This window comes from Sebastes fasciatus, chromosome 11 (genome assembly GCF_043250625.1).
Source record: "Sebastes fasciatus isolate fSebFas1 chromosome 11, fSebFas1.pri, whole genome shotgun sequence".
In the NCBI taxonomy this organism is placed as follows: domain Eukaryota; kingdom Metazoa; phylum Chordata; class Actinopteri; order Perciformes; family Sebastidae; genus Sebastes; species Sebastes fasciatus.
The window spans coordinates 17,006,280-17,033,453 of record NC_133805.1 but is presented as its reverse complement, the minus strand read 5'-3'; the positions used below and the strand labels follow the sequence as shown (position 1 = coordinate 17,033,453).

The 27,174-nt window shown below is 43.1% G+C and overlaps 1 protein-coding gene across 3 annotated transcripts in view; it reads left to right on the top strand.

Annotated features, from left to right (window-relative positions):
- The first annotated feature begins 18,047 nt into the window (after positions 1-18,047).
- The window catches only part of ephb1 (EPH receptor B1), a 168,137-nt gene continuing 159,010 nt past the window's right edge, over positions 18,048-27,174 (top strand). For all 3 annotated transcript variants that reach the window (XR_012595862.1, XM_074651199.1, XM_074651198.1), the window contains exon 1: positions 18,048-18,350. Coding sequence is in view for 2 of the 3 variants with exons in the window: in XM_074651199.1 (XP_074507300.1) it covers positions 18,290-18,350 (61 nt within the window). In the remaining variant the exon portion in view is untranslated. The remainder of the gene's footprint in view (positions 18,351-27,174) is intronic.

The window sequence follows — 27,174 nt, the reverse complement described above, 5'->3', positions numbered from 1 at the left end:
AAAAAAACATTAAAGAGGACCTATTATGCTAATTTTCAGGCGCATACTTGTATTTTGGGTTTCTACTAGAACATGTTTACATGCTTTAATGTTCAAAAGACGCCTTATTTTTCTCATACCGACTGTGCTGCAGCACCTCTTTTCACCCTCTGTCTGAAACGCTCTGTTTGAAAAAAGCCCAGTCTGCTCTTCAGACTCCGCTCCAGCTCCGCTCTAACTAGTTTTCTTTGAGGTCGTGCCAAACTAGCCGCTAGGCATTAGGTATTATGCAAATGTGTTTCTTGGTGACATCACCACATTACGGAAGAAAAGGCGGGACTTCAATCAAGGCGTTTCAGGCAGTTCAAGAGCAGTGTTTCTGTGGAGGAGAGTAACTCCCTTTGGTGTGGACTTTGAGATTTGTAACTTTGCAGACCTTTTACATCCACAAAAATTCAGATTTGGAGCCACCTTCATCGCCGCCGTTGCTGCTCTAGGGTGAGGGATAGTGGTTCAACCCCCCAGAACCCAAACCCTAGCCCCGTAAACCACAACACACATCAGACATCCCAATGGTTTTAAGATATTGTAAAATAAATAAAGTGTGATATTGTTGGCGGAAAAGTGTTTTATCAGTTTCACTACGAGAGTTACAGGGGTGAAAAGTGTATTTCTTTCTTTCTTTCTTTCTTTCTTTCTTTCTTTGTTCATTTGTTACCTCAATGCAGAAAATGAGGAAAGGCACCCACTGGCATTTTTTTTTTTTTTTTTAAAGGGCGAACAGCTCCCCCCCCAGAAGGTGGTGCCCTAGGCGACCGCCTCTATGGCCTATGCCTTAAGCTGGCCCTGATAACACACTAAAGGAAAGGGAAAAAAGCACAGAAGCATAATAGGTCATTTTTAAAAGAGCAACTCATTGGGTAGCTGAATTAATTCAAATAAATGTATTATTCTCTCCTCGGCAGCAGGTGCCATTGTAAACTTATCAAATCTTTTAGCGCTAGGTTACAATGAGGGAATGTTTGATAGAATAAACATGGTATTTGAAGTAGTTATCCTATTGTCTTAGCTGCTTTATCCCATCTATTTGAATTTGGATTATACAAAGAATGCAGGTTTTCAAATAAAAAATGCCCAAAATCCAAAGAAATAGAGATACCCTGTAGTTTTTAACATCAGTGTCAAGTCTGGAAGTTGAGCTGAGAGTACTGACAGAGGCTGTTCTCCATCTAAATCTCCCTACATGGCTGCAAATGGGCGCTGTGCTCTTTTGCCTTTTGGCTTTAACAGACACATTCTCTCACCTTTTTTTCCTCGCTCTTTGATCTGCCTCATAATTGAACTAAAGCCTCCTGCTCCCTCTCTGATTCTCCCTCTCTCGCTCTCTCTAGTACCGAGCTGTCTGAGCTGTTATATAATTTTACATCGGTACTTATTATTTGAGATCAAAGGCTTCACATCATTGCCTCTGTCAGATGACAGAATATGAGATGGGTCAAACTACAAAAAGAGCACACAGATGGAGTTCTCCCTCAGGTTGTGTAGTACAAATGTGCATACTGCCACCCAGTGCGGAAAAGGCCTCATTACATTTTAAGGAAAAATGAGATCACTCAAAATTGGGATGAGGGTACATGGAATAGAAATTGGGATTATAAGAACAAATTTGACTAGACAAAATTGATTGAAATGCATGAATGACAACCAAACTCTGCAAACCTCATTAGCCAACAGATACAACAAACTGTAACTGATCTGCTGCCTGCAGCCCATATGAGGCTGTGACTGCGTGCTAATGACAAAAACTCACGGGATATGTTGTTGTACTTTTTGTTTACATTGTTCAATATATTGTAGTATAAGTATAACCAACAGTGATAGCAGCTAAAGCTCTTGTGTCTGTCGACCTCTAGTGGTTGGAGCTCCCACCTACTATGATGTAGAAGTGTCAGGATGGGTGTTGTGATGCTGGGTGTGGTCAGTAGAATTAATGCAAGAAGCAAAGGTTAGAGAGACTTTAAGCTTGGTTTTAAACTTTTATTTGAATGTCCACAGTAACTGCTACACTCGTAATGTCTGTGTATTGTCTACTTTATTACTTGACTTCTGCTAATTCAGGGCCCACGCTGGTTTTGGGTTGCTTTGTTCTTTTCTAGTTTAGAGACAAGTGTGGTGAATTTTGCTTTTGTGAGTGTGCTCAGTCCCGACAGGGTGTGTTCAACTCTTTTTTTTAATACTTTTTTTTTATCATTGCTGTTATAACACTACAAATATTACAAGACACAGAAATCTTAAAAACTTTAAACTCTTGTTTTTAACCTCACAAATTCTGATTTACTTTAAGTGCTTCACAGTGATTGCTGGGAAGGGCCCCAGACTGACCCTGAAATAAAAAAGTGTAATATTCAGACAGTTAAATGATACTGTATGTCCTGGGCAGCAGAACATCTGTACCATAGTCAGTGCATGTTTAACAGCTGCATGTAGTGGGTGACTATAGGGGGCTGTTGTGATGGATGTAGATTCTGAAAAAAAGATAGATGCCAGAATCCTGAAGGTGGTTGCACAAAATAACACTAGAGGGAGAATGGAATAAGATCCAAACTGTTCAATAAAACAATTGCAAAAAAATAATTTATATCATCCCTCGATTTAATCCCACAGCTATGCACTTTGGGTGGATTTGGTTCCTACTTGTCACCAGTAGGGGTCAATGTTACCTTGTTTTATTGAGGATACTGTTCTAGGAGAAGATATGTAGTGAGTCAAAGAGGCCAAAGCTAATTCAGCAAATGTTCACAGTTTAGGATTACTTGGCTCTATAAAGCACTGGGGTTTGGCTTTTGAAAGTATTGTTCCTGGAGAGGCTGGCAGGAATAATACAACTGAACAGAGACATATTATCATATAACCCACACTCATATTTCAGAACACATTCAATAACTAGAAGTAAGCCTTGGTGCAGATGGATAGGTGATGGGAGGTCTCTATCATGTGATGAGAAATCATTCTCAAGTGCCATTTTCAAATAACCTTTCAGAACATTATCTGGCTCTCAAGCCTCAAAGCCCCAACATCTATAAACCAAAGGAGCGGGCCAGAACACGGATAAACAGAGCTGCATGGAAAAAGGCAAAAGAAGGAGAAGGAGAAGAAGAAGAAGCTTATACATCCATGAGAAGATTATTTTTCCATACTTTATTTCCAAAGTTCAATACAGTAGTCACATAAACATATTCCAATTTTCATTAATTTCTGCAAATATATTTCACAGTATAAAAATAATATAAAAATAAAATAAATTACACAACAAATAAAATGTAAGGAAAGGAAAAGATGAATAAAAACAAAAAATAAAAAACAATCGAGGTCTGTTAGACAATTGGAATAAATTTGAAATGCCTAAATAATCTAATAGTTTTTGTCAATTTAGAATTGTTGCGTTTTAAGTTTTAAATCGTAGTCAAATGTGTTTTACAATCAGTATCTTTACAAGTATAAAAGGAGGACATTCTTTTAAGCCATATCATTTTATGGATCCATGAGAAGAAGAAGAAGAAGAAGAAGAAGAAGAAGAAGAAGACGAAGAAGAAGAAGAAGAATCCTGTCATACACACACACACACAGCAGGTACAGCTTTTTATTGATCTACAGCTGCACCCTCCACTCCAGTAGGTGGAGGTAAAGCGAATATCAGCCTCCAGACCAACAATAGAAATGCAGAAGAAGAAAAATAGTTTTCAATGTAGCAGTTTTGTTTTGGGAGAAACTTTTAGCCATAGTATGCTGGTTTTAGCTCACATAAATTGAACAACTTTCAGGTAGTTGCGTCAGTAGCACTGTTCTTCTGATACATCCATGCTGCAGACACAAACAGACCTGTAACGTTACCGCTGCATGTCAAGGTTAGACCCATTAAATCACCTCTCGACTAGCTTACCTGTCGTAAAGGCATGCTTTTATTTTGAAGTAGGCCTACATACTTCAGTTGATGTGTTGCCGACCATTGTCATACATTTTATTATGTTTTATACTCTGGGTCATAGACACGGCCCAGAGGATTATTGGCTGCCCTCTGCCCTCCCTGGAAGAGATCTCCAGCTCCCGCTGCCTCAGTGGGTCCACAACTATTCTCAGGGACTCCTCCCACCCAGCTCATCACCTGTTTGACCTGCTGCCCTCTGGCAGGAGCTACAGGTCAATGAAAGCCCGCACCTACAGACTCACGAACAGCTTCTTTCCCTGTACCATACGGACACTGAACAAACAATCTGTGCAATATTAATACACTGAATGTGAAATAAATTTTTCTGTGCAATATATCCTTGATGCAATATACACCTCAAGTGCAACTACCTTTGTTTACATATTATTTATTACATATACCCTACCTATTTTACAAGTGCAATTACCTCTGTTTACATTACATCTATTTTACATTTTATACTTCTAGTGTAACATTTCTGTTTATATTTATTTATTACATCTACTTTACCTGTTTTATTTGCTTTATAACTGTGTGTGTTTTACCTGTTATATGTTTTATCTGCCTCGTTTAATCTTGTCAAGTATTTGTTTTAAAGCACTGACCAGAAGTGGCAACTGTGAATCTTGTTGTATTTAATACGATGAGCTGCATGTTGACATGTCACAGCAGAGTTTAAACAATTAAAAAATAATGATGGCTGAGAAGCAGCTGAGTTTGTGCCAGTGTGAAACAACAGAGGAAGGTACATATTTTACAGTATTAGCATAGGCAGTGTTATATTTAAAACCTAATAAGATATTATATTGTCATGCTGGTTCTGGAAATTAGAGACAATAACATGTAGAAATAGCATGTTATTTGTGTCAGGCTAAAGACAAAAACATAAACTTACAGCATGTTACACATCAAGTTCAATATGTAAACAAAGAATGGGATCTAACTGCCACATTGAAATATCTGAATGAAATACTACTTTAAAAGGTAATTCAGCAATTAAGAAAATTCACAAATTGGCATCACTTCACATAGACGATACAATAAAAGATTATATACTTTCCACATTGAGAGTTTCCATGAGATCATTAACATTAGTAAACTACATTAAACCTGCAGTAGGCAGAATATTTTTGACATCATTGGGCAAAAATACCATAATAACCTTTCAGGAAAACTAGACTACTGCACCTCCTCATGGCTCTGTTTTCAGGCTTTAAAAAAATCTAGCCAGTGACGGGAGACTTTGGCCAATCACAGGTCATTTCAGAGAGAGAGCGTTCCTATTGGCTGTTCCTATTGGCTGTTCCTATTGGCTGTTCCTATTGGCTGTTCCTATTGGCTGTTCTAATTGGCTGTACTCCGGCTGGTGGGCGGTGCTTGGTATTTCCTCAACTGATCTCAACATAGCTGCCGGCTCACAAACTTTCTCATTTTACAGCTAAACCGTGCACAAGATGTTTCTGAAAAACGTTTGAGGAGAGAAATAGTCATTACAGAAACAGAATATTGATTCATATTTGATCAGCCCTGCCTAGTTTGACCGTTTGATCGGCGTTTGCGAGTGAATGACGGCTGCTCAGAGACGGCAGACTCCAGCTCGGCTCTGATTGGTTGTTTTCCTCCGGTCTGTGAAATCTTGCAGATGCCATTAGGAGCACCAGAGGACACAGACGCATGTGATTTTTTTCAGATTACCTATCTCATGCACTACTGTCAGGACGCAGTGTCCGTTTTATGCAAACCTTTTTAATCATATTTGTTCCATTTCTACCCATTTCTACTTTAACATTAACAAACCAAGGTTTAGTTAATGACATCCGAATTTCTTTACATTTTTACAGAAACCTTCTTCTGTTCTGCAAACATTGTTTTAAATAAATCTCTTTGCTTTGAAAAGTATAGCTCATGTATCCCATTGAAGATTTCTGAGCATGTTCCTTGAGCATCGGCCTCTAAGGGTGAGCTTCATAATGTGTGCAGCCACGTCTAACTGCAGTGGCACATCCTGACCAGCCAGGAGGCGCTGTGGCATCACCACATGGCCGATCACAGCAGTAAATCAAGTGTTGTGTGGCACCACAGGATGTGTTTTCACTCAATGCTGGGAAGTGGCTGTGCTCTAACAACAGGCATGCCTTCCTCATGCTGCACACAAAGCAACACAAATATATAATTAACACAAACGCCACAGTGTGGACACACTTTTCCAGCAGCTTGGAACGATTCCTGATGACACTTCATGAATCCAGCTGACATTTGAGCAACCCACAGGGACTTAAGCCATCTCCTGTGACCTGAAACGATCCATAATGACCTCTGACCCCCTGGCCTTCTCAGTTGTCATGTTGCTCCTGGAGTTGAGCTGGGAGTGGCTGGAGCTGTGGAGAGAGAGTGAGGTCAGTCTGCTGAACTTGTCACTCTGTCTGTCTTGGAGGACAAAAGGAGAGGACGATCCACTTTGTCCTGTAAGCCTTTAGGTGAACTGCTGTAACGTATCTCATCTCAGTTCAGCTTCATCACAAGATATTTGCAAACTGTAGTGGAATTATAGGCAGTGATATTTCATAATGTGAAACCTGGAAAATTAGTAGACCCAAGTAAAGGCTTAATTCTGCTTCTTGTGGTCCCGGTGGCATTATATAGAGCACCTGCGGTGAAATTCACATGAGTTTCAGGGTTACCCCCTCCTTTGGCTAGAGCGTGCTTGTGTGATCAGGATTTATGTGGCCTCTACAGAGTCTTCGACATTGTATTACAGTGAATTGGGAATCTGACAGTAATCCTGCTGTCTTCATGCTCACCAGCACTAGTGATATTTTCGTAGATCCCATTTACTGGATCATAAGTGCTATTTTGTTATGCACCATTATTGTGGCAAATTGATATGATTTTGAAATTATGTTCAACAACATGTGAAGATTAAGTGTGCTCAGTTTAGTGATAATTGAAATTGTATGAAGGCAGAGCTTGTTTTGGAGTCTCCAGCAGCGTCACAACTTCATACTAGAGTACATACTAACTGTATTTAGTATGTAATATACTGTCATAGATTACTGTTTTTTACTGTACACAAGAAACCAGTACTACCATTTTGTACTAACAGGGAATGATTAAAGAAACAATGTGTAACATTTTGGGGGATCTATTAGCAAAAATGTAATATAATATTCATAAATATCTTTTCAGTAGTGTAAGACTAAGAATCATTGTGTTTTCGTTCGCTTAGAATGAGCCCTTCATATCTACACGGAGTCCACCATGTTGCTCTGCCATGTTTCGTGGTACCACCAGCTGCTGTCTGTTGCTCTTAAAGTAGTGTTATTATGGTAAGGATGGCCTCTGAGCGATGTGAACGGCGTTACCACGGTTTTGCACTCAGCGACTCGTATTACCGCAGTCTTGGAAAGGGAGGAGTGAGTGAAGGGGTACTCAGTTGGTTGCAATCTGCAACCACACCACTAGGTGTCACCAAATCCTACACACTGTTCCTTTAAACAACTGTGCATCATTCAACCTGCGACTTTGGACTGCCATTGACAATTAAACCTCACAAAAAGAAAGCAAAATATTGAATACTTTTTTGTTATCCAAGACAACCTTGAGCTGCCTCACCACTATCAGCGATTTAGTAATCTTTTTTTTCCAGCTTTTAGCAGGTCTTCCATTTCCTCTGTGAAATGTGTTTTGGTAGAACAAAATGAAGCTTTTTTTGTATGAATACTGACATAGCCTATAGCATATAAATGTTGTTCCTTTCCCAGTGTGTCAAAATCAGCTCAGAATTGGTATGTAGTTTGGAATTGGGAGACAACTCTTGTGTCAATCTTTGATTACTGTTGAACAACTAAATTTCCCAGCAGAACAGTGAGACGGTGGGGATCTCCTCAGAAGAAGTGGAGGAAGCTTTGCTTGGACTGCAAGCTCACAGTGAGAATGGTGCACTGAAGCAGGATCTATTGGCAGAAATGAAATATAATAACAACAAGTATGTTTTCTTTAGTGCATAATCAGCTGAAAATAAAAATCGTTGTGTTTTCCTTACATTAGAATGAGCCGTTTATATCTACATACGGAGCGGGTCCTCACTTCGCGGAGCTGGCCGCCATGTTTCTACAGTAGCCCAGAATGGACAAACCAAATACTGGCTCTAGAGAGGGCCATTCGCGTTTTGTCGTTGGCCACCGTAGTTCTACTATTCATGCTTAGCACATGGGAGAAGCTTCAGTTGGTTTCAATCTGGTTGGTTGCTAGATGCCACCAGATCCTACACACTGCACCTTCAACAGATGGATAAGCCAGACTGATGTGGTTGCTACTTTGTAGTAATCAGAAAACATGATTTCTTCATCCGGAGGGATCTGTGTGAGATCATTTATTGTATATGGATTGAACAAATTAAATAAAGTACAATATGTTAAACATGTTACCAAAGCTTTGCATTATTCATACAATTTCTTCTCTACAAAAATGAATACTTGATGAAGATGCTGTCATTGAGAAAGATTTTTAGGAATGGGAGTGCTGGGGGACTCTGACCCAGTGGTCCTTTTAAATCTGCTTTCTCACTGCACCCGTCTTGTGCCCCGGGTAAGCTCTATCTACACACGCATACACACACACACACACACACGCACACACACATATGCATATTCGACAGGTCATCCATCAAGCCCTCAATGAGCTGAGGATCTGGGGAGTGTGGTCTAAATGAGAAATCATTGACTGGGAAACTGTGTGGTAATGGGGTCTGCTTCTGATTGGATAAGGAGATGACAACAGAGGGACGACTGGGCCACCTGCATTGACAGTATATGTGGTAGGGGTATAGGCTAAACATGAGAGGGCAAAATGAGAGAAAAAAGGCAGACACAGATAAAATGTAGGGAAGGATTGCTCCAGTGAGAGAGATGGGATTGTAACTGTTAATTGCTTTTCTCACTTGTACTCATTGCTTCTAACCACATAACACAAAACGCTGATTAACAATTAGTAATGGTCAACAAGTCAATGCTGAGTGATAGTGTGTTTGGAGAGTGTGTATTACTGTGGTGTAATTACTAATATAACACACATTCTGTGTGCAGAACAAGGTTTTGACATTTAGGATTTGACATGGGCTTTGTTGCGTTTCTGTATGTGCGTGAATGTGTGTGTGTGTGTGTGTGCCCTGTCATTGAGCCTGCAACAGGCCGATAATGCTCCGTGCATCACCTGGCAGCTATGTTTATTGATCTGATGATGCATGCTGGGAGAAAAGATAGCTTTCAAAGGTCAATGTTAATAGCAGAAGGTCAATGTGTTAACTCTAGCGCTATTGTTTGTTTGCATGTGAGCGTGACTGCATAACTGCTGTCTAGATGTGTGCTTTCGTTGAATAAGGTCATTATCTAAATAACAAATGTCCAAGTACATTGTTGTCCCACGGCCAAGTATTGTTTTAAAATTTCAGTCCTCCAAGCAAAAATCTTTGAGCACCGCCGTTGTGACATTTATTGATGGCTTGTTCATCTTTTTATGAATGCTTTTGTTCTTTTCTGCTGTCACAGCCGCCATCAAATCCTGGACCATATGTGTCTGTGTGTGTGTTTGCGTGTGACTACATGTGCATTTTACATGTGAATGTGGTATGATGCATCTTTTTAATTAGACTGGAATGAGCTTATGGTGCAGAATAAAACCACAAATTGGAAAACTAAATATGAAAAACAAAATCACAATAAAGAATTCCTAAAAGCAAAATGCAATCACCAACTCCACCACTTGGCTGGCAGAGCAATTAATAAGAAAAGACGATGCAAAATTGCAAAGCAAAGCAAATAGAACTTTAATTAAATTGAACCAGTATTATATAATGAATAAATGAATGAATGAATGAATTAGACTTAAAAAGAGGCTTTGAGAAGAGAGACTCCAACTGCAGAACAATCTCTACTGTTACTAATCTGTGTCCCTGTATTCATAATAGTGACATAAAACTACCAATTAATAACATGAAAGTGGTGGTTCAACCAAATAACTGTCAAAAGACACTTTTCACAAGAACAGTTTATTTAGACATGGAGGTTTGTGGATTGTTTCTGGAAAGGCTTATTACTGTTTACATTTTTAATAATCTCATTGAGGTAATTTTTCATTGTTGTGAGCACCACAAACAAAATTCCATTCACCAACACTGTATTTGGTTGGGAGCATAAATCTCAATGAAAGGTATCTCAAAACCTGGTCAAATAAAACCCAAACTATCTGCATGGCTAACAATAGAGGAAAGTGAGTGAATATACAACCCAATCTCAGGGGAAGGCATTTAAATAGCACGACATTACAAAGACATTCCGGGTGTCATGTCATTTGTACGCCATGCAACAAAACTATGGTAACGTCCACAGTTAGGTTGAGGCAACAAAACCACTTAGGTTTACATCATGGTTGAGCTCAAAATAAGTAAAATATGTACGGAAACAACATAAGTATGGAAACCACGTCACAAACGTAACTTACAAAACAAAACACCGGTCTCGAACATTGATTTCCTGGTTGAAAGATAAACCACATATTTAGATAAAGTCTGACCTTGATTTGCAATATAAACCATTTGCACTAACCACATGTTGTTAATATTAGAATAGGTTCAGTGATTACATTTTTAATGACTCCTCTTTTGCCCCTCGTTTAATGTCATAACTCAGTGTGGTATGTATGTTAATTGAAGAAAGAAACACAAATTATTACGTCATTAAAGATGCTGAATTCAAAATTCAGAGCATTTCTATTGCCTCCAAATGGCTCTCAACATGGCGACTCAGCTGAAGGGACTAACAGGGCTAACACAAGCACCCAGGAAGAGCGCCGGTTGCTGTTCCCAATTTTAGTAGCGGCCAAACGGCGGTACTACAACTTCCGGTCGGTCATGTGATGCCATTGGGCCCAAAAATACTTTTTCCCATAGACTTACATTGGGAAAGAGACATCTGTAACTCAACGGATACTTTTTTTTTAGGTGAATCAAAACGCTACTGCGCCTGCTCCATGGGCCCAATGGATGCGGAAGATCGCCGGAAAATCCGTGTAATTTCCAGTCGGAAGTCGAGCCATTTTGGCATCATTTGACACTGAGCAACTTTTATTGGAATGAAAGGGGCCCCGCCTCCAACGCTGTATGTTCTCTTAATACATCCATGGGCTAACAGTGCAAACAACGCCAACAACGCCAACACTGTTGCCAGAGCTAACAGTGTTTACCTCGGGGGGTAACTGGATGATGGGTGCTCTTCATAGCCGTCGTCACCGGCTGGCAGGGTTATCAGCTGTATCCGCCGTATGAGATCAGTGCAGAGTTGTGGCTGTGAGCTTGCAAGTGGGGCATGCTCACATGCAGGGACATGCACTAAAAAGGCATGCGCGGCCAGCCCAGCAATGTCAACAAAGCACGGAGAAGCTCGGATTACAACACACACAGAGGGAGAGTGACGTCATACTCTGCTCAGGTAGACATTACTCCTCGATATCTTTGCATAGCAAATAGCTGTTTGCTGCTATATTAATTCTCTGAATTTTGAATAGAGACAGAAGGAAAAATGCTTTACAATAATGAGAAGATTAGCGTAGGCTATTTAAAGGATTATTACACTATTAGCTGTAAACTTCTATTTAAATAAAAAGCAAAACGTTAAAATGATCATCTGAATAAACATCTCACTCCAGCAGTGAGTTCATCTGTCAGCAGGTTCTCTCATCCACTGTGTTCCAGTCAGACTGAAGTGCTGCACTCTTTGTATTCAAATGCAGCACTGCAGTTTCATTTGCTGGGTTTTGCAGAGGTCAGCCTATGACAGGGGATCAGTGTACTGCAGACAGAGGGCAGATTGATTTGACCTCCGTTTTTCTCTCCCCCTCCCCCGCCAGATGTTTATCCCGTTTAGCGTGACGGACTCAGAGATGCGGGCCGTTGTGTGTGTGCGCTCTGTCCATACGTGGCTCAACAGAGCTATGGCCTTGACTGAGGCAGACTGAGGTTGATAGATTGTACTGAACTATCTGTCACAGGCCAGGGGAAGGGAGAAAAAGACAGGTCGGAGGAGACAGAGGGATGCATTTTGATGGTGTCCCTGTGAAACAAACAACTAGACGGGGGAATGAGTGGGACAGGCTGTCACTGGGAGCTGACATGAAGTGATGAGCTGTCAGGCTAGTTTTGTTTTTCCTCATTAACAAGTCCACCTTCTAAATGTCGCTTTTTGTCGCCAGAAAACTACTTTATGAGTCGACTGGCCCATGATAACATGTTCAGGGATACAAAAAACAATTTACCATGTGTCAAACGTTGTTGTCGTCAAGGCAATTCTTCTGAAGGAGGTGATACATAAATAGAAAGGTGTGTCACACCGGAGGGGGCTGAGGTTAATAGGAAACTTTCTTAAATGCTGCAAGTGAAGAATAGGTGAATGAATAAGAACCTCATTAACCTCTCCTGTGATTAGAGATCCCTTAAATGAATGCATCCTAATCACCACGGCCATCAAGTAAAAATAATCAGTAAGTTGTTATAGGGTGCATAAGTTTGGATGTTGGATTTTGTGTGTCTTCCACGCTGTTTTTTGGACTGGTGGCACCTTTTTGAGAGATGGATTGGGCGTTAGCTGCCAGAACATTGTCTGCAACAGACTACCCTATGGCAGCTGACAGAGCGGAGTGACTGAGGAGGGGGGACGCACCGATCTATTATCCATCACTCTGTGGTTTGAGTCAGCCAGTGAACACATGCACGCTCACTCACACACGCAGAAGAGTAAATACAAGTAGGAACATGGCCTGAACTCGCAGTCAATCTCTGTCTCTCTCATGCACACTTGAGGACGAGCGAGCCATAATGATGCTCTTACTCATTCAACGCTGAGCAGAATCTCCTCATTGTGTTGTTGTGATTAATGGTAACTAAAGAGCCTGAATCTTGAATAGGACGAACGTGAGCTAACGACTTATTAATCAGACTGCAACACTTAAAGCAAATAATGCTTTCCCCGCATCTCGGCGAGGAGTGTAATCCCTCTTTTCTCTCTCTCTCTCTCTCTCTCGCTTTTCCACACAAAAAAACATAAACATTTATTAAATCTATTTTGTATGTGCGTATACAGAATATTTGGATTAGGTATTTTCATGTCTGGGCCTGTTTCTGTGTCAGAGAAGTGCAATGAATGTCTCTGAAGTGTGTGTGTGCTGATAGCAGGGGACAGGTACCATCAGTCTTGGCATCATTGGCAGATTAATGAGAGCGCTGTATTTAGCTCCTGCCCCGTCTCCCGGTCTGACCTACTGTCATAGAGTTGTTCTACTCTTGAAACTCTTATTTCTTATATGGGATTTTACCACAAGCATAACACTAACCTTCAAACTTTTTATATAAGTCTGATTGAATGTGACTGGCTAGCGGGGCTGTGAGGATTTTTCACAGCTGTATTACGTTTTTAGTTCACTGAAGAAGATTGTCTTTGGAGTTTGAGTATAAACACAGACGCTGGCCTTTGCCTTCGCAGGAGAAAAAACAACATTTTGAGCAAACTTAACCGACCTCATGCATCCCCCCACAACGAACCTATTTTCCGTTGCCTCTCTTGAGCCGTGACCCAGAAAGAGCGACCGTGGCCGGGACTCGCTCGTGAATCCTGACCCTCTGTTTGGGGAACGCTGGTCCAGAGCACATCTGTATTCAGCCCCGGCTCTGCACTCATATTGTCAATGGCCGTCGCCCAGGCTCCTGAAGATGGATGAAGCTAAAGCCCAGCCTAATAACCAGTCCAGCCCCCCAGGGTGGGTGTAGCACTGCACTCCTCTGTCACCTGGGTCCCTGCACTGTCTCCATATTGACTTAGGCATTTCATTTTCATGCATTCATATTCATCACCAGACAAACCTCTCCTGCTTCCGTGGTCTCTGGGATATATCTCTCCCTTTCCTATATTTCTCATTCTGTACCATTATAATCATCCAGCTCTTTTTGGTGTGCATGTCTCCTGTCACCAACTATATCCCTCTTCTGCACTCCTATCTAAATAATGAGCGTGCATCTGAGTAAATATTGCCATTAAATGCACCTTTTCATCCTAAAAGGTCTTCCTCGTGTACGGCAGGTACTCTCTGTTCTGTCTGTTGTTTTGTATTTCCTACCTGACTCCACTGAAAAACAGAACAATTGTGATTATTCTTTCTTTCCAGCAACCGAACGGGAATCAGGAAACAGGAGACGGAGAGGAGAAATGTAAAGGTCACGGCACATCGGTCGCGGTAAGATACCAGGATGTTAACAGGTCAAAAGCGCAATAACTTTTAGGGCCAGCTCACAGAATGGAAAAACATTTAATCAAACACAAGTCAGAGAATCCCCCGCAGCCCCGAGAGGTCGCCTTTTTATTTTGTCTTGAATCTGGAGAAAAAGATAATAGAACTGGGATGCTGCACTCGGAGGCTTAACCACACAGAAGAAATCAGGCCACAGAGAGGATGAGAGGCTCTCTACAATGTTTTTGGGCTCACTATTGGTATTGGGCTGAGGCTCTTGAGCTGAAGTAGGCAAGTGCTTGTGTGGCTTTGTGTGGATCATTATCTGAGTGCTGTGTGGGTGAGCAACAGCGCGCACATTTTGTGTTATTGTGCGTTTGTCTGTGTGTGCATTGTATAAGGGAGGATGTGCTACAGCAGCAGCACTATTGTTCCTGCCTCCCCTCATACTCTTCCTTCCTTCCTTGCTACCAGGGCGTGGACAGCAAACAGGGACAGATTGCTATGTGCTGCTCCTGTATTTGGAGATGACCTGTGGAGTCATAGGTGATGATGACTGGCCCGGTGAAAAATAAGGCCAGGTGGCTATCGCAGGCCTGCATAGCAGCAGCAGCCAGCACCGGGGGCCATGCTGTGCCGTGCCATGTCACACTATAGCGCCACCATTAAAAATGACAAATGCTCTCATCAGCTGCTTTCCCCATGTTAGCAACCGCTGCCGGATGCTCCTCCTGAAGCACTGCGTCTGCCCCAGTTCATCTGCTGGCCTTTGCCACAGTTGGAACAACCATTTATTAAGTGCGAGTCACTTTTCATTTACAATGTGTTTGATTTTTGTCATTGTAAAGGTTAGGAGTTGAATTGCAAAAGGGGCAGAAAAAGATAGATGCAGTGAAAACAGTTCAGGCTTGTTGGAGGGGAAAAAAAGCTGCACATACTTAAAGCTTCAGTAGGCAGAATGTTTTGGCATCATTAAACAGAAATTCCATAATAACTTTTCAGCATATTGTATTTCAAGTGTTCTGAGAGATAACTACACTACAGCCTGTGACAGGACACTTTGGCCAATCACAGGTCATTTCAGAGAGAGAGCGTTACTATTGGCTGTTCATTCAACGGAGGCAGCTGTAAATCACTCGCAAACTCCAATCAAACGGTCAAACTAGGCAGCGCTGATCAAATATGAATCAATATTCTGTTACTGTAATGCCTATTTCTCGCCTCAAATGTTTTCAAAAACATCTTGTGTTTAGCTGTAAAATGAGAAAGTTTGCTCCGGCTGGTGGGCGGTGCTTGGTATTACCTCAACTTATCTCAACATGGCTACCGGGTCACAAACGTTATCATTTACAGCTAAAGAGTACGTTAAATATGTTTTTGAAAACATTTTATGCGAGAAATAGGCCTTACAGTAACAGAATATTGATTCATATTTGATCAGCGCTGCCTAGTTTGACCGTTTGATTGGAGTTTGTGAGTGATTGACAGCTGCTCAGAGACGGCACGCTCTAGCTCGGCTCTGATTGGTTGTTTTCCTCTGGTCTGTGAAATCTTGCAGATGCCATTAGGAGCACCGGAGGACACAGAGGCACATGACTCTTTTTTCAGATTACCTGTCTCATGCACTACTGCCAGGATATAGTGACCGTTTTATAGAAATATCTTTATTTAATCATATATGCTCCAATTCTACCCACTGCTGCTTTAACAAGTGAAGTGTGGCCTCTTTAAGATTTACTAACTGTGCAATAAAATATAGGCTTTCATTTTTGGAAAACCCTACCGTTCAACCCATTCATTAAGTCCATAAAAAGTATAGCAGGTAAAAAGAATCTGGGCCAGTGTGCTGTCTGTGAGGGGACAGCGCTGAAGTATGAGGCCATCCAGTGGCCCCGGGTAAAACCAGGCCCTACTCAGGCTGCAGATTAACAGCTCCATCCCAGTTCTTCAGCTCCAGGGACTTGAGGGGGACATATCTAGCCCGAGACAGGTGTGTGGTTCTGGGCTGCAGGGCGGCGACTGCCCGCCCCCCTTCCACTGCCGAGGTCCTCTGTGTCCCTGCGGGGAGAAGCCCATTGTGTGTACCATCTGTTGCAGCAACACGAGCACACAAAAAGGGGTGAAAGGGGCAAGAGGAGTGCAATGCCTGTTTAATATCATTAGGAGGTGCAGTTGGATTTGCTATTAAAGAACAATCTAATTTGTTTGCACTTGTGTGAGCATAATGAATGAGGGGAGGGTGCAGCCAGATGTTATTAGGCTACTTTAGGGCGAGGTGAGGGAGTTGGCAAACAAAATGTCACTTTAGGAATTAAAATTGAGTAAAATACCAAGCTGGGAAAATTCATTTAGCAAGACATCCTTTAATTTAATTTTTATAAATAAAGTCAGGATGGGTATTTTATTTTATTTTTTATTTTATTTAACCTTTATTTAACCAGGTAATACTCATTGAGATTAAGAATCTCTTTTGCAAGAGAGACCTGGCAAAGACAGCAGCATTTAAACATACATTAAAGTTTCAGACGCCACAACATAAAACAAATGCAAAATGAATACATAGCATAATATCATAAAAAAACACATTAAAATCCAGTGTTTTGAAGCCAACGTTAAAGTGAGAATATTCAGAAACACAGACAGCTCCCGATTGACTCTGCTTCTTCTAGGTCTTTCATTAATGTTTTAAATTCATCAAAAGTAATCAGATTTTTCCAGTTTCAACTTAGCTTGCAGTGTATTCCAGGACAAGATTTGGAGGTGTGGTGGCAGTTTCTGTTAAAACAAGACACAAACCAAGGTCAAGTGAGCCCCGAACACAAGAGTAGTCAGTATTTATACATACTAAAGCATAACACACAGATAAGTGCAAAGAAGAGAAAGATAGAAAGTGAATCACTACGTCAGCCCAGAACAGACAACAGAAGAGAAAGATAGAAAGTGAATCATTACGTCAGCCCAGAACAGACAACAGAAGAGAAAGATAGAAAGTGAATCATTACGTCAGCACAGAACAGACAACAGAGCATCACAAGACATAACAAGTACTCTGTTGTTTACAGTCACAGAAGATAAAACTGGCGGGTCACTGTTTCAATGCTGATATGTGAGGCCCTGAGATTCTCTAAAGGTACATGGTTAACTTTGGCCTACTCAGATATGAAAATTTCCATTACAGAGGCATATTTGGATCTATAGGGAAAGTTAGCAGGCCATATATTCTAGCCTGGTAAATTGTTCCAACAGCATTTTTACGATACGATATGATACGATACAACTTTATTGTCAGTTTGCATTGAAATTCATTTTGCATCCGTAGGCAGCTCAGTTTGAGGAAAAAGTACACATACAATAGCCATACTGTTACCAAAAAACAAAAAACACATCACAATTATTCATACATAACCTATTATTGTATATATTCGAGCCTGGTAAATAGTTCCAACAGCAGTATTATTGTGAACCAGAGGCTGACAGGCCACTGAACTAGTACACAGCCGTTTAGATCACCTCCCATGGGGGTTTTATAGGCTTTAGCTGTGTGTATGTGTGTGTGCTTTGTGATGCAGTAGCTGCAGCCACCCGACTGGTGGCGCTATTTCCCTTCAGAGAAGCGGACTAGGCTTCAAATAGGTCAAGGAAAAAGTTTTTATGTTTTGACAATGAGAGGTGGGCGGAGCTGCGGGGCGCTGATTGGCTGCTGAGTTTCAGCTCCCAGCCGCTGATTGGCTCCGGCGCTCTAATGGGGGTCTCTGAGGGGAGGCGATGTCGGGTCTCCTCTTCCTCCTCTTCCTCCCTCCCACCCCCTGCTCCTCGCACCCCCTCAGCAAACCCCTCTCTACACACTCCGCTCCTCTTCCCCGCCGCTGATTGTCACACATTGTTTACTACGGCTTGAGATGTGACTCACAACAACACAACCAGGCTATCTGCTGCTGGAGTATACCGCTCTGACAACTGAGGGATTCTTTCGGACGCGCACCGTGGTGTAGTGCGTCTTGGTTTTATTTGGGGACCGGCTTGGTGTTGTGGAGGAGACTATACCCTTCTGCCATGACAGTGGATTTGTTTGCGCTTTTAGGCGTGCTGGTCATCACATCCTCTGCGATGGAAGGTAAATAAAGAAAAAAAAACATGCTGCTTTCTAAGTGTTGGAGATGCTTTGTTTCTTTCTGTTGTGCAGCTGCGCCTCTGGGTTGAGGGGATACAGGGATGTGATACACGTGGATCGCATCAGATTGCCGTGGTTAATTGTGCCTTTATTCTCTGCTTGTCACTGGTGTTTTACTTATGCATGTGAAAAACGAGACTTTAAATGTGTTTAATTGCATACTCTATAGTTTATCAGTGCGCTATTTATGCGCTTCAATGTGTTTTCTCTCACTCTTTCCTCGTTCTATACAGCAGGAGCGCAGGACAGGAGGAGTCTCCTCTATACATTGTGTTATAATCTATTGATTCTCATTATTATCCCATGAGGCATTAATTTTTCCCCAGTGGGAAACGAAGGTGCGTGTGAAACCTCCAAGGATTATTAAGTTGTACATATGAAACACTTTTATTAAGCCCCTGAGCATCATTCTGTATAGGAGACAAACTCTCTTAGATTGCACTGATTTGAAGTCTCCCTGTAACCTGAAAGGCATACATTTTTTATTTTTTTTACTTTTGGATATCAACCATAATAAAAAAAAAAAGAAAAACAACAAAACACTCTACTGCCTCTCCCCTTTTTCACACTATCCCTTTCCTCTCCATCTTCCATCCATCTCCATTCCCTTCTCTCTCTCTTTGTCTTTCTGCTTCTCCTCCTATTTCCTCATTTCTTTCTCACTGCACCCTCATCTGGACAAGCAGCTAGTGCCACTAGTAGCTTATATCTCCCACAGTTAAACATGTTTTTCATTTCCGCTGTGGGACCCTGGGGACCGAACACTGGGGCTGTAGCCTCACACACTGGCTGATGGATGGATGGATGGATATCCCGGCAGCAATGGGCTATTTCAGTTCTTCTCTCATTTTATTGTACAGCAGCTCATCTTCTCCAATAACAGGAACACACCAGTTTCCCATGGCTGGCTTCTCTGTCTGTCTGTCTGTCTGTCTCCCCTCCCAAAGAGCATAAATAAGTAAATTAGAAGCACACACAAAATGAGTTTTCTCACATGCAGCTTTCCTCTTTAATCATTTACAACTCTGCTCCTGGACTTTCTCCCAGCCTCGGGTGGGTGTGCTCTGTAATTCGGCGGTGGCTTTCTTGTTTGTGCTCATCACATTTCCACACAGCTATATGGATACCAAGCCCAGGCCCCAAATTGCTACCTTTTGCGTGGATGGATATTTTGAGGTTAAGATGTTTACCCAGTGTGAAATGACGGCAGAAATGTCAATTCAGAGGGAGGAAAGGGGTGTTGGATTTCTCCTCTTTAAAGAAGGGATGAGAAAGAAACAGATGGGCAGGGAGACGGCCCCTGAGTTATCTCGGTAACAAGGATGAAAGTGATTTCCTTGTTTTGGGTCGCTAATTGAAAGGGGGTCGTCCCATGGGCAGGTTAAAATCTGCACTGATCTGAACTCCAATCTGTTGCTTTTTCATTCTCTGTGTGTGTAAGAGAGAGAGAGAAAGAGAGACTGGAGCCATTGACCACATTATCCCCGCCTCTCCTGTCACCCTTAATCTGATTAGGATAATCACAAAGTGTCAGAGATCCGTGTATGCATGTGTGTAACTTTAGTGTAAGGAGCAGCCGTGACCATACGGACACGTACTTGCGATGAATTGAATGAATGATTTGACCTCCAGTCCATACGCTCACAGTAAACACCCCACACATCATTGATGAGCTGACAAACTGCGGGACGAATGGATAGATGGGAGGCAAGCTGGAGAGATGGAGAGTTGAAGCTTGTGTAGTGTGCTAGGTGTGTGTCTGAATGAGGTGCGATGAAGGACCAAAAGAGTGTAAAGTTGATGATCAAACTTTTGAATTTGTTGGCACAGCTACCCAGCACGTACACACACACACAGGCGCAAAATCCCATAATATCTACAAACAGAAACGCATTCACCGACTCGTTATTGGAGGGGCAGTCAGACCTGAAGCAAAGGGCTAACAGAGAGGAGAGGGAAGATGAGGATTTGCATGAAATTAGAAAAAGAAGCATGTGCCGTGCTCTGTTTCCCCCGCATTTGTCTTCTCTCTCCATTTCTCCCATCATCTTCTCTCTGCCTACTTTCCTCTACACCTCCTCCCCCCCCCCTCATTTCTCTATCCCACTCTGTCTTCCATAATTCCCTTCACTAATCTCCCCATTCCTCTCTCGTCTCCCCTTCTCTCCTCTTCTGCTCGCTCCGTGGTGTGTGGATGGTTCTTGCCAGCAGCAGCAGTAATTCTCCCCTACTTACAGAGCCATTGCTTATTTCTGTTTGCCCTTAAACCAATTAGACTTAGATAAGCCCGCTCATTTAACGGGCTGGAACTGGGTGGTGGAGGTAAAAGGAACGGAGTGAAACAGCGGTTGAGAGATAGACAGGGACGGAGGGAGATAAAAAAGATGAGAGAGACAGATGGAGGGAGGTCAGCGAGTTGCAGAAAAGATGCAGCACGCGTGTTTTACAAATGAGTAGCTTGCAATTGAACAAGGCTGTGGAGGCAAATGAACACTGCAGTTATCTGACATATATAAGCGTGTATGGGGTAAAACAGCAGCAGCATTCAGTATAAGGATGATGATAAGAGACCATTAGTAATGTACTGTAACCAGCCCTTCAGGATGCTGTGTTAAGTATACTATAGTAAATGCCTCATCCTCAGGGGCCGAGTGGATGGGATGTAGAATGTAGCAGCTTCCTGAATAAACAATATTAATGATGTAGCTTCAGCATCAGATAATAGTTATGGAGGTCAGAAGCACACACTGCTGATATACATTAATCAGGAGCGCTAGAGTGAGGGTGGCATATTGATTAGAAAGGTTAGAGGACAGAGTGTTGAAGGGCGAGCTCCACACCCCCGTCTCAGCAAGCAACTGCCCTGCTGAAGTGTCCTTGAGCAAGACACTCACTCAGCACCAGGGGCCACTCTCTCATGGCTGACCCACTGCCCTGACCCCCACTGTGGAGAGGTCACGATCAGCCCACTGGGATTCATAAAGTATCACATCGTTGTTATTCTGTCGGCGAGTTCGTTTTCTAATCGGAGCAGCTGGAAGCTGGATTGTATTAAAACTTTGAATGTTGTCGTAGCCTTGCGGAGCTGCACATCTTGCTGCGTGTATTGTGGTTTTGGCGAGGCTCAAGAGGTCAGTTCAAGTAGGGTGCACAATGGATGATTGACAAGGCTTTTCTTCACTCATTAACATGAACCCTTCATGCACCGGATTTGGACAAACGGACCACTCGCTGGGCTGTTACTGGTCATTGCTTCACATTTTTAAACAAGAAAAAGCACGTTGGCTGGTGGAAATGTCACATTTCATCTAAAATATCCACCAAAATCAGTCTAAAATCAGCAGTTGCCAAATCATGCTTCATTTTATATCTTTTGAACCTAGTTAACCCCTTAAAACCCACCTGCCCGCCCGCCGGTGGGTTAGGGTTTAAGGGTTATGGTTCAGGGTTAAAGGGTGATCAACAATGTTTTGAATGATGGTAAAAGATTTTATAGTCATCAAAGCGCTTCAGTGTGTTTTCCAGTGTCACAGAAGTGAGTAAAAGCAATTAGCACATACTGCATTTTAATGACTATAAAACCTTTTACCATCATTCAAAACATTGTTGATCCCCTTTAACCCTAAACCCTCACCCGCTGGTGGTTAGGTGGGTGTTAAGATGTTAAAATGTTTGGCGTTTCTTTCTGGATGTCAGACATGTGTCTGGTGAGGCTGAAATGATTCCCAATCGCTTCACAAAACTGAAATCTAGTAGTGAAAACAGAGCTTGTATAGTGATATAGACCGGCTTTGTGAGGCGGCAGTAGGTATTGAGTTAAGAATTCTCCACTACTCGACGATGTGAGTTGTGCGTGCGTGTGAGCTCGCCAGCTGTGCGGAGGAGACAGCCTGTGAAAAGAGTCCTGTTGAGTCTCTAATGGATGTGAATGCAAGATTGCTCCTTTTCCCCTGCTCTCTCATTTCGAATGGTTAGAAAAGAGAAGAATGAAAATATGAGCGCAACATAGGCCCACGGGTTGAGGTGGTAGTACTGAAAAGACACGGAGGGATTGTGTGTGTGTGAGTGCTCACATGAGCGTACAAGTGTATTTTGGCCACGGGCGCTACTGCTGATCTGGGACCACCTGAAGTAGAATTCAATTTTCCACTTTTTTTTTTTTACTGCGGTGTGTGTGTGTGTGTATGTATTGTACATTTGGGTGCCTGTGTCGTCAGTAGAGTGCTAAAGCCATTACGCCTGGCAGAGGCAGCCGACATGGCCTCATCCCATAATGGAGGCTTTATTTTGTCCACAGTGAAAAGACTGCTCGGTGGTGTTAAGGTGCGCTTACGCGGCCTAGTCAGCTATGACGACCCCTAGTGAAAACCCCTGCCTGCAGCTCATGTACCTGCAGTGCTGTAAATGTGTTGCCTTTTTTATGTGGAAGTGTTGTGCAGGCAATGTGGCAACAATCTGTGGTCTGTGCTGGTTCTTTTCCAATATGGTTTCTCACATATTGCAGTATACTGTATAGTGCGTGTTTTCTCTTAGATAATATGGCTCCTCAGTTTCTCTCTCTCTCTCTCTCTCTCTCTCTCTCTCTCTCTCTCTCTCTCTCTCTCTCTCTCTCTCTCTCTCTCTCTCGCGCACACATAACACACACACACACACACACAGAGTCCCCCTCACAGCTCACCTTACCCCAGAGACATCTGAGCCTTGGGAAGGCCAGATGGTGGATGCAGGTTGGGGGCTGGTATGCATGTGCGCAATTTGTGTACGTCTCAGTGTGAGAACGAGTGGTATCAAGGGAGAGAGGAGAGAGAGAGCAGCACGCGCTATACTGCATGTGCGTATTTGTTTGTCCTGTTCCTTTCCAGACTTGTTTTTTCTCTCTCTTTCTCGCTGAGCGGATATTTCATGTTCTTTACCGTGTTGTCCTCCTGTGTCTTCCACACATTCTTGTGTGCAGAGATTTGTGCCGAGGAGGAGATGCTATCAGCAGTGTTAGGTTCCGCCCGTCTCGCTTCGTGCTCGGCCCCTTATCGGAGCAGGTGGCTGACTGTGGGACGAGGGCTAAAAAACCTTATCTGTCCGATCTGGTCGGGGATAAGCAGACCCACTGCATCAGCAACATACGAAACACATTAGAGCACACGGGAGTGAAAGCGGTGACGCTCGTGACACAGTTCAACCTCAAACTGTGTGAGTCATCTGTTTTGTGGTAAAGCCTGTTCTCTCGACGCCAAACGCACAACATGGACACACACACTCACACACACACACACACACACACACACACACACACACACACACACACACACACACACACACACACACACACACACAGACGTACTCATCGAGGCTTGATGTGCACAAGAGCACAAACTTTAGTCTACCTCCAAGTAGTGGAAAATGGCAATGCTAGTAATTGATTGGGAGCAGTGACCCAGCTTCCCCACCACTCAGGGATGGATGGCGGTGTGAAAAATGTGCCTTTTTCTCATTCTTTTTCGGTCTCTCAGGCTTTTTCCCTCCATTATCACCTGTCCTAGAGATTGGGTGACAGTTGTTCAGCCAGCGGGAAACGGGAGCCTCTTCGATATTTGTTGAGTTGAGAGGCGAGAAGAGAAAGCATCGATTATCGAGTCTTATTTCTCAGCGTTCACGCAGCCCGACTCCTGGGGCTTCTATGCTTACAGCCCCATATGCACCGTTTCTCTTCCAACCCGTGGCCCCTTTAGCCCCTGTCCACCCTCCCTAAACGGCTCCGGACCAGATCCACAAAAGCCCGTTGTGGACTCGACTTCCTGGCCAATTTCTTTTTGCCTTCTAGATTGTTCTTTTTCTTTTTCATTGAATTTTAATTAAATCCGAGAGTAGTTGCAAGCTATACACCCCCTTCTCTCCCACCTCCTCCTCTCTCGAACCTTCCTGCCTGGGAATAATTGGTTGTTTCTACCGGCTTCTCTTCCCTATTTCCTCCCTCACCTGCCTCTTCCCCCCCAAACACACTTTTTTTTTTAGTTGAAAACAGATGCATTTATGAAGCATTATAGGGTTTACTGCAAGGGGAAAAAAAGTGAAATATGAGTCTGTCCGTCTGAAGACGTAATAGACGCAGGAGCAGGAAGAGGGTTAAGAGACTGTTGGGGTTGTAGGCTCGTAGGAACAAAGAGCTGCATTTATGATTGTTTTAATGAGATCTGTTTTTGAGTCGGGCCTAGAATGATTTAATTTGACTTTTAAGCCCTACGGCTCAGGCTTAAGGGCTGCAAGCAGGAAGGCTGCGGGGCAAAGGCTGAGTATGGAGTGGGAGGAGGAGGCAGGTAGAGCGGTGCCGTGTTTGTGTGATATGACTTTCAATGCGTGGGAAACCTTTTAAAGTCTACAATCAAACTGATAAGAATATAGATTTAGCTCACCGTTCACACCACGCACAGCAAACTCTCTGTGTTTATCCAACAAATCCCTCGCTTCTCAAGTCTAAATGTCTAATATACAGAGTTGCTACTGTACAGGGGGGAAAAAACAACAACTTTGTTGTACTTTTTTGAATTTTAAGTGAATCAGCAGCCCAGAGGAGGCCGCGTCTCCAGCGCTCAGAGGAATTAAAGGAAGAACGTTAATAGGGCTGAAATTACGAATGGTGGTGGAAGCTGCTCCACTTCTGATTAAATAAAAGGCGGCTCCTCCACAGGCTGTTTCTCATAGGGACTGACAAGCGCACACACACACACACACACACACACACACACACACACACACACACACACACACACACACACACAAGCACAGATGTGAATGTGCAAGAGCCTCCCAACACACACACACACATACGCAGCCATACACACACACATAGCTTTGATGTGTGGAGAGGAAATGAGTAGAGACGGGGAGCTAAGGGCTCGGGCCTGGGGCCTGTCCCATTATTAATGAGTAAGTGCCAGCGCCTCTCCTAGGTTCAGGACATGTGGACATATTTCACCATTCGACTGCCCTTCTCCTCACTATAAATGTAATCTCTTATTAAGCATTGGCTCCTTGGCAAGAGGCGGGCAGATGGAGAGAAATTGTGCATGAATATTTGCGTCTCGGAGCGGTTGTCTGCGTTAGCATGAGAAATGAAAATTGTGTGGCGGAGAGAAAATGAAGTGCCGGCGCGGTGCAAAATGGAATGGCGGCTTCTGAGAGGGACACTGATGGGCCAATAAGTATCAGTGGTGGGAGGGCAGCTTTCACCCCTCGTAATACTGAATCCCCTCTGCCAGGCAAATTTCTGCCTGTCCACTTCTCTAGCTCGATAAGAAGAGAGCTTTTTGGAGGTAATTAACTATTGATTTGAAGCATAGAGGGTAATGGGAGATGAGTGGGCAGCATCTCGATCTACCAGTAGTAGTCGCCCGGCTGGCTAGAGTACGACTAGAAAACTGACGGGGTGAAAAAGAGGCATTTCCCTAAAAGAGCCAAGGTCAAAGGTGGTTTGTTTGGCTTTCAAGTTCTGTCCTGTGTATTTAGGCAAAGAGAGTTTATCAGGGGAAAAGCAGATAAGTCTATTCAAGACTGCGAGTATCAGATTCTGTTATCTAATATTCAATATTACTGAATATATTCTCCCTAATTAGCATATTTATTATATCCCCGACAAACTGATCCCAGGCCATGTTGGCCTGTTGACCTCGCCCTTCGCTTCATGAATAGTTATGACAAATAAGGGCCAAGGGGACTCGTTTCAATGTGACGCAAGCAGAGGTCACATCACAACCTTAGTGATAAATCATGCCCAATATTACTGAGCATGTACTTTTAGCAGATGCACAAATAAATCAAGTAAGAGGCGGTGTGTTGTTCCTTCCTCTTCTACGGCTGTATGTTCTACTACCTTTTGTCAGAAGCGAGCTAGAGGACGAGGATAAGGGCTCATTTGTGCAGGAGAACAGAGGCGAAGAGGGACAAAGAGACAGAAGGGGAGAGAGGGATAGGCCTGTATCTGCCTAAGATCTTATTTGTGCTAATGAGGAGGCTGGTGGCTCTGGCTGCTAACCCTTAAGCGCATCCAGCACTTTAGAGTGTGTAAGTCTGCGTGTATCTTTGTGAGCGTCCTTGGATGTCTGTTGGGAGTGTGATTTGCCTTTTTCCATATATGAAAATCTTTGCTATAATGAATGATGGGGAGAAGATTGTTTGGCGCAGTGAGTCAGGGTAGTGTGTGTGTGTGCGTATTTGCTGTTAGCACAAGCTTGTTTGTCAAGGTTGCTACGAAGGATGTCTTCATTCAACTTGTTAGCATAGCCGTCACACTCCTAACCCAAACCTGTCCTGTAATGGGGCTCGCTGAACAGTATGAAATTCATGCCACTCTCTCCGATTGTTCCCTCCCTCTTCATCCCTTATTCTTATGAAGTCCTTCCCCCTCCCCGCTTTCTCCCAAGGCTGGGCATTTAAAGCGGCATGCCTTTGATGTGAGCTTCACACACTGTTAGACACCCACTCATCAGATTGACACTGATGTCTGGGTGGAGTCGGCCCATTTCTGAGAGCTTGGGAAATGAACTGCGGGAATATACTGTACACGCACACGTACGGCGTGCGCTCAGGTAGTTTTTCCCGATAAAGTGAAGTGGAAGGTGGACGTGAACGAAACAGATGTGATCGTTCGGATGCACAAATTTTGCACCATGGCCGCGCTGTTGCTGCCGCTGCACTCAGCTGATGATATGTCAAGATGACAAACGTTCCCGCTAAGCCGAGCTGAATGTAATTGTACAGCGTTTTTTTCCTGGCT